Source organism: Rutidosis leptorrhynchoides, unplaced genomic scaffold (genome assembly GCF_046630445.1).
Source record: "Rutidosis leptorrhynchoides isolate AG116_Rl617_1_P2 unplaced genomic scaffold, CSIRO_AGI_Rlap_v1 contig554, whole genome shotgun sequence".
In the NCBI taxonomy this organism is placed as follows: domain Eukaryota; kingdom Viridiplantae; phylum Streptophyta; class Magnoliopsida; order Asterales; family Asteraceae; genus Rutidosis; species Rutidosis leptorrhynchoides.
The window spans coordinates 11,956-27,806 of NW_027266778.1; the positions used below are offsets into that span (position 1 = coordinate 11,956).

Here is a 15,851-nt window from a genome sequence, read left to right on the forward strand (position 1 = left end):
GTGATTTGCAAGAGGAGATTTATTCATCATATATAATTTACTTGGAGAGGGGTTTCCATATTTGTAAGAAGCTAGGGATTGGAAAAATTGATATGTGTGCTTTAATTATTGGCTTTGTATGGGATCATATAATACTTTATTATAATTAAAGACGTTGAATTTACCATGAATATATATATATATATATATATATATTCCATATGTCCCAAGGAAGAAAGACACCGGATGCATGTCTTCTCGATCCATCTCTTGTAGCTAATTAAAGTAATGTGGATTTACCACCACCCTTTTACATAGTGCTCTATACTCTAAGATCGAGCTAGTTTGCTTTGAAATTCAGAGTCACTAATTAACTTGACATATTGACTAATTAACAATCCATACATATTTTCATCAAAAATAAAAAATAAAAAAATCCATACATACTTTCATCAGAAAAAAGATTAAAAGAAAAATCCATAGATATGTTTTATATATATGGTCATCGGACTGTTAATCTTTGAAGAAGAAGATATTACCTTGATTTTATTTCCATTGATGCGTCCATGCTCATGATCTCCTCCCGGCTACACATAACATTTTTCATATTCTGCAGTCTTTCCTTAATTAAGGTACGTACAATATACTGTTGTTATTAAAATTTAAATTCGTCGGCGGGCACGAGCTAGCTAATTACATGGTCACTGCTCACCATTCGAAGGCCCATAGTTAACATATATCACAAATCTTCGTGTTGTATAGTTCGTATCGAGATATGTATGGATTTATACGACCGATCCAAGATCTAGTACTACTATGTGCGATGGTCACCCATTACATCTCAGTGCATGTATGTAGGTGTCATGTCATCCATGTGACAACACAAGCTTCTGTTGCCACGTGTCATCACTTAACTCCTACTTCTTCTTGTGTTAATTAATTACAAAAAATTAATTAATTACACAAAACATTACTAAGATTAATTAATTAATTAATTTCAAAAAGTCACACCCCACAAGCGAAGAAGTAATGGCAACACGTTTTATACATACCATAGTTATGTATAGCAGCTCACGGATCTTATGTCATGTCTGTTTTTAGCTTTCAATTCATGACACGTGTAAAACTCACCGCATCAATGTGATTTATTCAATGCCCAATTAATATATATTTTTTAATTCCTTTCTCAATTCCAAAAATGAAAAAACGCGTTTTCTGTTTATGGAAATATCGTTAGAACACCTGTTCGTACATACTTTCCGTTTTCCGTTTCTAATGAAGCTTGAAGTCTCCTTACTTGTATTCTTAACTCCTTAAACTTTTAATGGTTGCATGTAATTCTATAAATTGAGATAAAATAATTGATATTTTGTTAGAAGATAATTCATCTATCGTTTCCTTCTTCTTCAACTAAATTTCTAAATAAAATCATATACTACGTATATAAAAAACTCTATATAAAAGTTCATCTTCTTCAACTAAATTAATTATACCTTTTTTTAAGTCTTTCTATTTATAGTCAATGTCATTACTAATCATTCTCTTCTGTATTTAGATACTTCCATTTTGTATTTTTTATGTCTGTTAATATATATTTTTTTAGTTTTTTTTCATACATTTAAAATGAGATGTATTTAGTCAATATTAATGAATTTATACATCTCTTCTCCAATATATCGAAAAAAGCTAAAAAATACATGTATTAATAAATGGAGGGAGTATTTTTTAAAACATAAAATAAAAATACACTCGCACTTTATAATTGATGTCTTACCGTACATTATACATGTCCAAAATATTTACCTCCTTTCATAAAAAAAAATGTTTAACATTACTTTTTTTTTATATATATCTAAAAAAACATTACTTATTTTAAAAAAGTTTAATTTAAATTATAGGTAAGGAATTTAGTTTTTTCTTGAAGATTGTACTATTTGCTACTTCCAAGAGATTAGATAATTAGATTGACGAGAAAAAGTATTTAAGGAGTTAATTATAATGATAACGAAAGTGTAAGGATCACAGTGAGTTATTAACTTATTACTTGAAAAATCGAATTTACCTGATATAAAATTTCCGGCGTTTGATTTTTGGCTTTTTTCAAGTCTTTAGTCTTTCCCGTTGAGCGGAGCTGAGAAAGGAAGCTGAAGAAGGAAGAAGACAAGCATACTACTGTTTGATTGTGAGTATACAAATCTCGCCATTAATGTAGTTTCTCCAGCTCCCTTTTAACTTCTATAGCGTTTCGAATCTGCTTTCAGACGAATATTTTTTCTGAATTTTTCGTTTTGTGATTACGCTCACGTGATGACAACAGTGAGTTAGCTGAAATTTTTTAACAGGAGTCACCGCTCCTGCGACAGCCATGACGTCTTCCGCTAAAGGCTCACCGCATCGGCGCCGCCATGAAGACATCGAGGCCGTTGGAACTGGCTCGAAGCCTGCTATTTCGGATGACAAAGATGAGAGTGTTGATAACAGTCCTTTCGACATCATCAGCACTAAGAATGCTTCCGTTGATCGTTTACGCCGTTGGAGAGTAAGTAATTTTATGCATTTCAATGTGTGCGATAAATAGTGCTTGCTTGTATGAGCTGATTTGGTAAGAAGAAGAAAAGAATGAGCTAATTCTTGGAGAGCGGTTGAGTTATTTTGTTGCTATCAGTTTAAATATCATGGATTTTATCTGAAGAGAGTGTGTTCTGCATTTGTAAAATTCTGGCTCGCATGCGAACGGAATGTATGTATCGCGGTGATGTTCAGGCATTTGTGTGATGTTTCAATGCTAAGCTGAAATCCAGCTACTGGATTCACCTTGCTAATATGGAATAATTCTTCTGAGAATTTTAGGTTCATATCGTTGGCAGTATCTTGTTTATACTTCGATTACGGATAGATATGATGACTGATAATATGTTTTCACGGCACTAGTCATGCGAGATTTGTGATAGTATGTTATCGCGGAAAATTTATTTATTATTTATTCCTGCAGCAAGCGGCACTGGTGCTTAATGCTTCCCGCCGTTTCCGCTATACATTGGATTTGAAAAAAGAACAAGACAAGAAGCAAGTGTTGAGGAAGATTAGAGCTCATGCTCAAGCTATACGAGTATGTAGTCGCAAAAACTGAATATCTATGAAAAAGTTGTGTCACTATTTCTCCTTCGTTAATTTCTATTGAATTTCCTTGCTATGTTAGGCCGCTTATCTATTCAAAGCAGCTGGGGAACGAATAAATGGTACTACTTCTACATTTCGCTTTCTCTTTTCTCTTTCTTCATTTTTTCCTGTTAAATCCTTTTATTTAATTTCACTATTGTTGTTCTTGTCATTCGCTGTCTAGCCTGCCACGAATTTCCTTAAATTATTACATCATGTATTCTTTGTTATGAATGGCACAAGCCTTTTTATTTCTTTATCTATGTTATGGCATGTTGGTTGGTGTTTTGATGTCCTTCTGTAACGTTTCATATGTTTCTACTGCTTTTAGCAAAAGTAAACATCTCAATTGTGCGTGGTATGATTTTTCATTGTTTGTTAGGGGGCCTCAGTATTACCTGCTACCCCTATTGGCGATTTTGGAATTGGTGAAGAGCCACTTACTATAATGACAAGAGATCACAATCGGGCTGCTCTTCAGGAGTATGGCGGGGCAAGTCAACTAACCAGAACTGCATCTCTTAATGTGATCTTTGTAGGGTATTGAATTTTTCATTAATATAGATGGTTGTGCCTTTATAGGTCAAGGGGTTGTCAGATCTGTTAAAAACAGATACAGAGAAGGGTATTCAGGGAGATGATGCTGATATGGCAAAACGAAAAGAAGTGTTTGGATCAAACACATATCCTAGGAAAAAAGGAAGGAGCTTCTGGGTACCTCTCTTTAAAAATTACATTCACTTTTCTACACTATCTGCATTTTTGTTACATTGATTTATAGGCTTCATTAATTTGGACCAGTTCTATGAATATTCTCATAGTTCATTTTCTTCCTTCTCTGCTTTGTAGAGGTTCCTTTGGGAATCCTGGCAAGATCTTACCTTGATTATACTGATGGTAGCTGCTGCTGCCTCTTTGGCACTGGGTATAAAGACTGAGGTGAGCATGGATTTCCCATAGCTAGTGACTTATTTCAATTTTCAGTGTACGGAATATTATTTGAAGATTGTTTACTGTAAGATGGATATTAGAATTGAAACCCTTATATTCTACTACCATCATCTTTTTTTGTAAGTTATCATATACGAGTAGTTCTTAAACGAGGAAAAAGTTGCTTCTCTTTTTGGTTATTTGCTATCCAAATTCATTTCTCTTCTTGGCAAGTTCCTCCTATTTGATTGAAAGTGATGGGAGCTTGGTTATCTTTGATGGCTTAGTTGGTGGATCCTCTTTATCATATTATTAGTGTAATTGACTGTGGTCATGATCTGATAGTTTTCAAACTAATGCTGGGTATTATATAACTATCTTCCTCGCCATTTTTCCCTTTCAATTCAGTTTTGAAGGAAATTCATTATTACCATTCTCACATACTAGCTACTCAGCTCGTGCCTTCAGTTATTGATATCATCATTCCATTCTCACAGGGTATCGAGGAAGGATGGTATGATGGGGCCAGCATTGCTTTTGCAGTTCTTCTTGTAATTGTTGTGACAGGTGATGAATTTGACATATCTATAATACTTTATATATATAATTTGGTACAATGCATGTACGGGGAAAAATTAGTTGAAGGCTATTGCGGCGGCAAGAGAAGACAATTAAATAATAAGTGGTCCTATGAATATGCAAGTTATTGGTGGGTGTAAATTGGTTACTGTTAGGTGATTGAAACTTGATGCATATTTCGCAATGTTGTTTTAGCGGTGTTTGTTATTGAAACCTGTTAAACTGTTTTTTTGCACTGTGGTTAGAAGTTCTATACAGGTTAACCCAAACAAGGAAGCTTGCTTTTATGAATTATGCTTAGTTTTTCGTTCATGGGACATTCACATTGAATTTAAGTTATCTGTTTTCTCTATTTACACGCGCTCATTATTTATCCTCAAAAATTCAACATCACCTAAATGGTTTGTGTCAGTTAACATTAAAAATATTTGAGCATACAGGAGAGACATCTGCATTGGATTTTTTGTTTGCAGTCTTCACTATTTACAAATGCACTCATCCATGTTTCACTGTGCGCCCTTTCATATTTACCATCTGTTTTACTTTCAGTTGAAGGTGACATATCATTTGTTCCTCTGCAGCCATAAGTGATTATCGGCAATCTCTTCAGTTTCAAAATCTCAATGAAGAGAAGAGAAACATACATATGAAGGTGTGCTTTCACTGTCTCTTTACACCTTATGGTTAAGATTATTGCTTTCCTTTGGCTTATGCTTTAAGCTGTTCATCTGCAGGTTATCAGAGATGGTAGAAGAGTTGAAGTTTCAATCTATGACATTGTTGTTGGGGATGTTATACCTTTAAATATCGGTGACCAGGTAAACAATAAAGCCATATCTTATTTCCATCATTTTGCAAATATTATTTTGATTCATCTTTGTGTGGCTGTTCGTAGGTCCCGGCAGATGGAGTTGTGATTACTGGTTACTCTCTTGCAATTGATGAATCTAGCATGACTGGAGAGAGCAAGATTGTAAGCCTATCTACTCGTTACTGCTGAGTATCATGTAATTATATCCTTTTTTGTTCTCTATACTAAAAATCAATTACTCTTATGAAGGTTCACAAGGACTCAAAGGACCCATTTCTAATGTCTGGCTGCAAAGTGGCAGATGGTAGTGGTACCATGCTGGTAAAATACCCTTCATAATTCTGTTTTGTTTACTGTGTTGCCGTTGTTGTTTCCTTTATGAGTACTAAAGTCTGGCGCAGATTCCAGTAGATTCAATGAGATTGCACTGTGCGCTTTGCTACTCTATATGCTTCTAAATTATTTTTCTTCGGTTCTGCATGGCTTTCATTACGCATGTGTGCCTTTTTTTTAGGTAACTGGAGTTGGGATGCATACTGAATGGGGAATGCTCATGGCAAGTATATCAGAAGACAATGGGGAGGAAACTCCCTTGCAGGTTGGTGTAAACAAAAAAAAATGAAGGCATTACATGCGATTTCTTCCCATCAATGATTATACATTGATTGTTTGTGTAGGTACGCTTAAATGGGGTGGCAACTTTCATTGGTATTGTTGGTCTCACGGTTGCCGTTGCTGTCTTGCTTATCCTATTGATCAGGTAAACTCTAAGCTCTCTCTCTCTCTCTATATATATATATACACACCCCAAGTTGCTGAAATTGGAACTTGTGCAGATACTTTACTGGTCATAGCACTGATGACAATGGAAAACCCGAGTTTAAAGCAGGCCAGACTAGTGTTAGTCATGCAGTTGATGGTGTCATTAGAATTGTCACTATTGCGGTGAGTATCCTTCTAGATTAGCTGTGTGTGTGTGTGTGTTTTTGGCCTTAATTCTGTATAGCTGATATTATCCGGTGTTTAGGTTACCATTGTGGTAGTTGCTGTGCCTGAAGGGCTGCCCTTGGCTGTTACCTTAACGTAAGTTTCCCTTCATTTGCAATATTAACATCCTGTTTCTTTTCCATTGGACTTGAAGCTCACACTTCTGATGAGTGGTGACAAAAAAAATGTTAACAATATTACGGCCTATATGTATTTTCTTCATTTGAATGTTTATCCAACTCTTGGCGATACAGACTTGCCTACTCGATGAGGAAAATGATGAGAGATAAAGCATTGGTATGTATCATTTGGAAAGGTATTCTCATCAATCATGTGTTAAAAAAGTGCATTCTATCCAACTTGATATGAATTTTCTGCAGGTACGGAGGCTTTCTGCCTGTGAGACTATGGGCTCTGCCACTACCATCTGCAGTGATAAGACTGGAACCTTGACTTTGAATCAGGTGGGTTAGTCTGTACTTTCTTAATGTCATGCAGAAATTTCCCTTTAATGTACTCATTGTATTTGCTTTCCCTGGAACTTAGTTTGTGATCAGGGCTGATACTTGGTCTATGTTTGCCTACAATAAGTAGCATCGCTTTTGTTAACATTATTCATACTGTAGTAGTGAAGCCTGTGGATCATTTTACTATTGTCTGTGCTTTGGCACTTAGACAGAGTTGCAACTGTTTCTGGACGCTTGGGGTACTTGGCATTCGTTTGGTGTTTCAGTTTCAATAGTCAAAGCCTGTGTTAGGATGATGTATGAAGTTAGACTTTTAAGGACCGAGGAATATCTGGTTTACTTTTTTATTTGAAATGGAGTATACTTACTTGTTTCTTCTTTGTTTGCTTAGATGACTGTGGTAGAGGCTTATGCTGGAGGGAAAAGGTTGGAATCAGCAGATAAATCACATTTATCTCCCATGCTGTGTTCATTGCTCGTCGAAGGCATTGCACAGAATACAAATGGAAGTGTTTTCATGGCTGAGGTACAGTTTGGAATCCGAACATTTATTTTTTCTAGCAATTCTAATTCACATTTGAAGGAAAAAATTTGTTGATATGTATGTTGGTATGACTAAATAATATTTTGAAGAAAAGTTTTGTTGATCTGTGTTGGTATTTCACAGGGTGGTGGTGGTCTAGAAGTTTCTGGGTCACCAACAGAGAAAGCTATTCTTCAGTGGGGAATGAAGGTTTCTGATCCTAATCTGATATCTGTCTATCCAGCGTCTGTGTATGATGTGATCTTTCACTTTATTTGGAACTAATTGTGGTCATTGGTTTCTGGAAATCAGCTTGACATGAACTTTGAAGCAGAGCGTACGAAATCTTCTATAATTCATGTTTACCCGTTCAGTTCAGAGAAGAAACGTGGCGGTGCTGCTGTGCGAGTGGTAATGTAGTTGTTATGTTTTCTGCTGTGCAAAGCCAATGAATGTTTTGGACAGTTGTTACTTATCAAAATGGTTTATAAATTACTTGATGAGTTATGGCAATAGGTTTATGCATGCATGATTAAATTACTCCTTTGACTAAATTTACTCCCAGAAAGGCATCTAGGTTAATCCTAACCTGTTCAAATGAGTGTGGGTCAATGGGTATTCGAAATTCTGATCACTATTTGCACAATCGAGTGTTATGGATCATTAATGAATTGTATAAACCAGTCTCAATGGCCAGTTAGAAAAACAGAGGAAGAACTTCTTTTTAACAAGTTGTAGTTATTTTTGTTTATGAAAGCATTTCCGTCCAAATACAAGTTATTCTTGTATGTGTGATTTTTTGGGGTTGACGAATAGCCTTTGCTATGTTAAAGAATAAGTTGTGCAGTTTTAACTGCTTAAGTTTGCCTGATTCCTTACTATTATTGGTTACAGGATGAGTCTGCTGTTCATATACATTGGAAGGGTGCTGCAGAGATACTCTTAGCGTCATGTACGGCATACATTGATGCTGATGATCAGTTGGTGGCAATGAATGAAGATAAGGTACTTTGCATGATGATGCTTTGTTATTTGATTATTTCTTCATCTATCAAGAATCCTTTAGTGATAAATTTGAACCTGTAGGTCACATATTTTAAGAAAGCGATTGAAGATATGGCTTCTAGTAGCTTGCGGTGTGTTGCCATTGCCTATAGAACATATGAAGCTGAAAAAGTTCCCGATACTGAAGAAGAGTTATCTCAGTGGGTATTGCCTGAAGATGATCTTGTTCTTTTGGCTATTGTTGGTATAAAGGTAATGCATAAGAACGTTGTAGATTTTACACCATGTATTTTGGATGCGCCTATGTGATGTTTAGCAAGTTGTAAAGTTCACCGAGAATGCAAGAAACATCTGGGGGGAGTGGGAACAGAGAAAATGCTAAGAATACTAATATGCCGTCACTTTTCCTTGTTCTCATGGATGTATACTGGTTTTGGGAAGTGCTTCTGAAGCAGTCTTTAAATAATTGACGGCAAATTATGTATGCTCGTCATGTTTGGAGCATGTACATAATTAATTCTTGCACATTCACAAATGCCGAAGTACATTTTAAACCATCCTTCGTATTCCAAAATACTTGCATTTTGCTTTCTGTCAGGTGTTTTCTATTCTTTAGAGTAGAACTATCTTTTAGACTTCTTTCTTTTCTTAATTTTCAAGTTTTGTTGCTGTACCGATTGCAGGATCCTTGTCGACCTGGAGTTAAAGGTGCAGTGGAGCTGTGCCAAAATGCTGGTGTCAAGGTACTTGATATTTCTAATCGTTTTCTGGTTTGTCATTGTTGAACTTCCAAAGGCAGGCTAGATATTTGGGGTAGTTTTGACTAGCATATAATAATATTTTTCTTGTGATCATTTTAGATTTGTACGTTGAGATTTCTTATTTCAGTTGTATTGACTTGCTGGTTTACATTCTTCTTCAGTTTCTTCTTGTCTTTCCATACATTTCTTTTTCCAGTTGCTTATATAAAGAACTTTTCAAATATAGGTGCGCATGGTCACTGGGGACAATCTTCAAACTGCTAGGGCAATTGCATTGGAATGTGGCATACTGAAAGCTGAGGAAGAAGCTAGAGAGCCTTATCTGATTGAAGGAAAAGCATTCAGGGCATTATCAGATGCACAGAGAGAAGAGGTTGCTGAGAATTTATCGGTATGAACTTCGTATCTTCATTTATAGTGCATTCTGTTCTTTATCAATACACACTAGAGACGAAAGATTTTTAGTTCGCTAAAACTGTTGATATTTCTGCACGTGCAGGTAATGGGGAGATCTTCCCCCAATGACAAGCTATTGCTTGTACAGGCACTGAAAAGGAGGGGTCATGTTGTGGCTGTTACAGGTGACGGAACTAATGATGCCCCTGCCTTACATGAGGTTTGGCTCTATATTTTGCTTTTTGTCTTAATCTATGTAACACTTACTATTTAGTGGTTACTTGTAATTGCTCATACATAATAATAGTCAACTGATTCTATTTCTCGATGTGCTTTGGGAGTTCAGGCTGATATAGGTCTTGCAATGGGCATTCAAGGAACAGAAGTTGCAAAAGAGAGCTCAGATATTATTATCCTGGATGACAATTTTGCTTCAGTTGTGAAGGTAGTTTTGTGTTATATTTATGTGTAACAACTCTCTTTTCATGTCAGTATTGATACTTCTGTTGAATTATACTAAAATCTTATCTTCCCACTTCCAAAATTTTCCGATTCATGAACTTCACTGTGAAAATAATTAGGGATACCTAAGTACTTGATTATCAATAATATTTGAAGATTTTCTTTACCAGGTTGTTCGATGGGGTCGATCGGTGTATGCAAACATTCAGAAATTTATCCAGTTTCAGCTTACAGTAAATGTTGCAGCTCTTGTAATAAATGTTGTGGCTGCAATTTCTTCGGGTGATGTTCCCCTAAATGCTGTACAGGTATCTGCTCTTTCTCTTTCACTCTCCCTCAGAGAAGTACAACTTACTAGGAAGAATGATGTTGCACTAAAATAACTTGATGCAATTGTCCCACTCCTCCTTCAGCTCCTCTGGGTCAATCTTATCATGGATACTCTCGGTGCGTTGGCACTTGCTACTGAACCACCCACTGATCACCTGATGGAAAGACCTCCAGTTGGTAGAAGGTAAATTATTCAATTCAAATTTAGGATTGTTGCTGATTGTGTTGAATCTTTTGAACATGTTTTCAACTCCTTTGATGTTTTGTAGCTGATTGTGTTGAATCTTTTACAGGGAACCTCTTATAACTAACATCATGTGGAGGAACCTGCTGTTACAGGTACTCTCTCTCTCTCTCATGATTTTTCTTCGATTTCATTTTTCCTTTCCTATTTCTTGTTATGAAATTTTTTGATGTGAATGAGGGACTTTTTTACTGATGGTTTCAGGCTGTTTATCAAGTGACTGTGTTGCTCATTCTCAATTTCCATGGGAAAGATATACTAAATCTGGAGAAACAACCCGTTGACCATGCTAACAAAGTGAAGAACACATTGATATTCAATGCGTTTGTTCTCTGTCAAGTAAGTATTGAAGCATGATTGATCTGAAAATACTCAAATAAAGTTGACATTTTTCTAGTCTTAATAGTTGATACATCCCTTTGTGGATCAAAATCTAAAAATAATGAAATCACAGATCTTTAATGAATTCAATGCTCGAAAGCCGGATGAAGTCAACGTGTTCAAAGGAGTTACAAAGAACCGTCTCTTCATGGGTATAGTGGCTATAACCCTTGTTCTCCAGGTGAGTGTAGTTAACACCTCTTGATTTTTGACGTATTTAAAGACTCATAGTAGTGACTGCATAGACTGAAATATAAGTACAAGGACCGTATTTAACACATTTGGGTTTTTAACTCTCCAGATCATAATTGTTGAGTTTCTTGGGAAGTTCACCACAACCACGAGGCTTAACTGGTGGCAGTGGCTAGTCTCTGTCGGCATTGCAATAATCAGGTGATAATCTATAACCAACCATCATCTAATGTCCATGTTTATCCTAAACCTTCTTTGCTATGTTCAAATTTGTCCCTGAAGTTTACATCTGATATTGTCCAACGGTCAACTATTTTGGAACAGTTGGCCACTCGCTGCGTTGGGAAAATTGATCCCTGTACCAGCAACACCTCTTAGCGAATTGATCACGGGAGCATTTCTTCCTCTCTGGAAGTCCATTACTGGACGAAGTAAACTTCTTTCTTCATCAACATTAAATTTCTACTTGAATTGATTCATTGAGATTCTTCCGACTTCCATTTATTGTTTGCCATTTCTATTGCAGGACAGTAGAAGCAAACAGGGTTAACTGGCTGGCTCGAATACAATATCACTCTGAAAAAATTCATATACGTAGTCTCAGAAATGCGGATAGAATGTTAAAACTGGTGTAAATTTTCCCTTTCGGGTGTGGTATACGTAGATTATTCTCGTGAGCTTGGTTTTCGCCGTTGTTTCTGCAAGCTACAATCCTGGTATTTTTTGTTTATGCGTCGTACAGAGATATACACACTCGTTTGAAAGCAAAATGTTCATCTACGAAAGCAAATGTGAATTAACCACAGTACATAAGTTTTATGTGATAAGACAAGTGTACAATTATTTTAGGTTAGAAGGTTGTTGTAGAGAAGGGAATGGAAATGATGCATCGCCTTCTCGATGGTCGGAGCATATCTCCCAGTACAGTAAGCTGGCGATTCTAAGCCACGCTGGACACCTTCACATAACACAATATCTTCTATCTGCAATGCAATACCCAAAATATATTTCCAATAAGGTATTTGCAAATGCCAGTATCGCTGTTTCGATATGGGGATAAGCTAGATATGTATACCTGGACTCAGTTCACTATCTTCCAGACTTCTTTCTATGAAAGCTTTATCACCCTGACATCGACGAAATCGACTTGTTATCACTGAATAAAATCTTATAAGTAATGTACTACTAGCTAAATTCGGTTAGTTCACATCACACGAGCATTAAATTGTTGACCGACTTCATCATTCTTGTCTAACAGTTATTCGTTTCAAGAAAAAGCTTAAAATTACCTTGAGGGAATCTTCAAGAAAATAGTCAAACACCACTTTGCATGTCTTAGGTCCCAGCGGAACTACCAGATTTGTTTCCATCCAAGGGCCATACCTGTAACAGCAATGGAGAGTTTAGTTTAAAAGCTAATTAGCTGAGCACAATGACTTGAATAAAAAATGAAGTATTTTAGATACCTATTAATCATGAATTTTGGATAGATAAAAGCATATAGAGCTTCAGATCCAAGTCGATCCAAGTCATCTTCGTTCTCCATAGAGTCATCACTTTCACATCTTTGGATACTGACCTTTTCATACATCTGCTCACTAGCAGCCATCCGTTAGACGGTCATGGGAAGAAAAAAGTAAATTGCCCGAACTGTTTTAACAAAAATCTGTTCTAGACAACATTAGAAAGATACATTACGTACAGAACAAGTAATTAAGCTGAGAAACATACTGTTGTGGAGTATGAACCGAGTTTTAGACCAGATGCAAGGTCTTTATGAGCATATGGCACGTGATACCCACCGTCCAAGTACTTGTCGCAAAAAACCTACATTGAGAAATGATAAATACGTATATTAGCAATTCATTAACATAATTCATTAAACTAAGAGTTATAGAAGCGTACCTTCCAGTTACAATTAATGGTGTATTCTCGTCTACAGATAAAGCTAAGTGATGCATCAACTCCATTGGTACTCAATATGTTTGAACAGCTACCGAGCCATTCATTTGACACCAAGTCATCATCAGTTTCCAGCTGAGCTGAAACCTTTTCCTCCATATTGAGAAGAACAAACTGTCCCCAAATAGCTACTCCGATTGGTGTAAGCCCAAACTCCTATCCTTCATGGCCAGAGAAAAAAAAAATCCCTTCCAATTAGAAAATGGAGTACAGTGAAGGGAATTGATTGCCAGAATAAGACTAAGAAACATTCCAATACCTTTACATTGAAATTCTGTATTCCGGTTATTCTTGTTGCCTTAAGAAGTGACCCATCTAATCCATATGTCCATGCCTAGAAAAATAGATTTGATTCAATTCAACTAATAAGGAAAAAAATATCTTTACATTCAAATTCTGTATCAGACGCAATCATTGATGGATTTACTGAATCTTTGAAATTCTCAGTTAAGAGCAAGACGCATCAGAACAGCTACGAATTGTAATTAGGATCAAAAACAATTTTTCGAATTATCAAATTTCAACTATCGAGAATGTGGTTTGATTTTAAAAACTCACATGATAAGGGCACACAAAGCACAACTTTTTCCCACATTCAGATGCAAGAATCGAGGCGTGATGACGAGAGGACATTATGAAAAGCTCGAACCTTTCCACTCTCATCTCGACAAACAACATACTCTACATCTCCCAGTCTGCAATAATTCCCAATATGTTAATTCCTGATGGAGAAGATAAATGACTCTAGTTCAAATTACTGTTATAAGTATACCCAATTCGAACCTGCCAGTGAAATATTGATTAGCTTCTATAATCTGTTCAGTGTATCCAGACAATCAAAGAAGCAGCCAGTCCAATTAAGTTGAGTCCAATCATGGCAAGCATTAAATTACAACAACAAAAACAACAACAACAAGCCTCAATTCCACTATTCGGAGTCGGCTATATGAATTATCAACTTTTAAGCGCAAGGGCTATGCTTAACTCACATGCCGTGTCGAGAACATGCAAGGAATGGAATAATTAGATTGAAAGAACTAACTAACCAACGGCCTGCCATCCTCTGTAGAAGACATGATCGAGTTCGAGAGAAAGAAAAGAAGATTCGGTGTATCATGAGCTTGGTGGGGTAAAAGCTTTCTCAATGGGAATCTTGGGATCCGATTCAAGCACCATTTTTTTGACTGAATCGCCACTAATCACAGAGTAGCTGCAATTAAAACTCCGAAATGGGTTTCGAGTATTGACGATCATGTGACTATTAAAGTTGTTGGGTGTTATTGGGTTCGCCGTTAACCTCATCGTCGACGGAAATATGATCGGTAATCGATGATGATCAGACTTTCAAATTCACTTTATTATCCTAAGGAAGAGTTTTCCCATTACCAATTCCTTTCGCTTTCATTGACGTGTCGAACATTGGTTTTTCCTTTCATCTTTTTTGGCTTCTTGAGTCAAGTAATCAATCAATTAATTAATTAATCTGATGAACATTGGATTTAGATTGCATGCATTGATATATGTTTATTTATTGTCGTTTGGACGTGTTGCTGACGTGGAAAAGTGACTCAGCTGAGTTTAGCGATTATTGATTCGCCATGCCGGACACGTGGAAAATCAATGTTGCCTTAACTGACATATCAGTCACGGTAACGGCTAGTTGACGTAAGGGACCATATGCTGAATGGAGATAGAGTTTAAGGATCCAGGTAATGAAAGTATAGTTTCAGGAGCCATTTTCAAATCTATGAAATTTAAGGGACCTGTAATGTCATTATCCCAAAAATAAATAAGACTGCCGAAAGCGAAAGGAAAATGGCCTAGAAACATTAAAGCCCAATAGCAAACGTCAAAAGCCCAATTGGTTCGGATGAGATCATCGAACCAATTCGGTCCAATAATATCCTTTTCTGGTACCTGATAAATGTGTAAAATACGTAACTATGCATTTAATATCCCTGACGATCAATTAAATTTGATTGAATTATTTATTGAATTTTAAAATTTAGGATTCCCAGAAAAAAAGTGTACGAACAGAAACTGTTAGGAAAAAACTAAATATAATAAAATAAAAATTGGATAGTTTCGAAACATGTCACCAATTGTGTCGTACAAATTACAAACTTGCACGAAACGTATATAATTTCATTTGACAGTTACATTTTTTGGTTAAACGTGTCTTTGAAAGCATATAGTTACTGAATTCGTAATCCTATAATTAAAAAGACTAATCAAGTCATAACATGTAAATATGGAGTGAGATTATTATTACCATATTTATAATAAAATACATAGAGATAAAATATCACGGTTGGAAGGAAAAATTAGTCTCGACCGTGAAAATATTGGAGGTGATAAAAAAAATGGTCAGACCGTCGGGTAGAGTATTTTATGTCCATGTGTTTTGTTTCAATTAATATCCTTTTTTCTACTTCTTTTTTAGGATTAGTCTATTTAGTCTTTATTTATTGTATCGAATATTATATTTTTATTTTAACAAAAAGTGAACTCTTTCTTCTCCTTCTTCAGTTTTCTTAAATTCAATCATCTCGAAAAGGAAAGATCACTCCTTATGTTTCATTTTTGTGGAGCTTGGACATCATCCAAATGAACCAAATAGATAAACATTAAGGTTTATTTTGTTCAACATGTCAAACATAAGGGACCAAATATAGTTTAACCA

General features: G+C 35.9%; 2 protein-coding genes across 2 annotated transcripts; one reads left to right on the forward strand and one right to left on the reverse strand.

Moving 5' to 3' along the window:
* The first annotated feature begins 2,344 nt into the window (after nucleotides 1-2,344).
* Nucleotides 2,345-11,681, forward strand: LOC139884446 (calcium-transporting ATPase 8, plasma membrane-type-like). Its single transcript, XM_071868477.1, has 33 exons — nucleotides 2,345-2,518; nucleotides 2,972-3,088; nucleotides 3,179-3,218; nucleotides 3,531-3,631; nucleotides 3,721-3,852; nucleotides 3,988-4,077; nucleotides 4,566-4,635; nucleotides 5,229-5,299; nucleotides 5,382-5,465; nucleotides 5,543-5,620; nucleotides 5,708-5,779; nucleotides 5,973-6,056; nucleotides 6,136-6,218; nucleotides 6,295-6,403; nucleotides 6,486-6,541; nucleotides 6,700-6,742; nucleotides 6,826-6,909; nucleotides 7,304-7,438; nucleotides 7,580-7,645; nucleotides 7,748-7,846; nucleotides 8,330-8,440; nucleotides 8,522-8,692; nucleotides 9,124-9,183; nucleotides 9,428-9,592; nucleotides 9,701-9,817; nucleotides 9,944-10,042; nucleotides 10,230-10,367; nucleotides 10,473-10,573; nucleotides 10,683-10,728; nucleotides 10,838-10,972; nucleotides 11,088-11,195; nucleotides 11,316-11,407; nucleotides 11,531-11,681. Exons 1-33 carry the CDS (start codon nucleotides 2,345-2,347, stop codon nucleotides 11,679-11,681), a joined length of 3,282 nt encoding a protein of 1,093 aa, XP_071724578.1.
* A 370-nt stretch (nucleotides 11,682-12,051) lies between these two features.
* Nucleotides 12,052-14,344, reverse strand: LOC139884447 (choline monooxygenase, chloroplastic-like). The gene is given in 11 exon segments (XM_071868478.1): nucleotides 12,052-12,185; nucleotides 12,282-12,333; nucleotides 12,496-12,589; nucleotides 12,673-12,797; nucleotides 12,938-13,033; nucleotides 13,112-13,324; nucleotides 13,428-13,502; nucleotides 13,727-13,795; nucleotides 13,797-13,863; nucleotides 13,952-13,999; nucleotides 14,217-14,344. Coding segments are annotated over 11 exon segments (1,101 nt in total).
* Between the last annotated feature and the right edge of the window lie 1,507 nt (nucleotides 14,345-15,851).

Bases quoted from the DNA above. Each gene is read 5' to 3' on its own strand.
- LOC139884446 (XM_071868477.1), top strand. From the start codon at position 2,345: ATGACGTCTTCCGCTAAAGGCTCACCGCATCGGCGCCGCCATGAAGAC. The intron at 2,519-2,971 runs GTAAGTAATTTT...TTATTCCTGCAG, and splicing joins ATCGTTTACGCCGTTGGAGA to CAAGCGGCACTGGTGCTTAA. The intron at 9,184-9,427 runs GTACTTGATATT...TTTCAAATATAG, and splicing joins GCCAAAATGCTGGTGTCAAG to GTGCGCATGGTCACTGGGGA.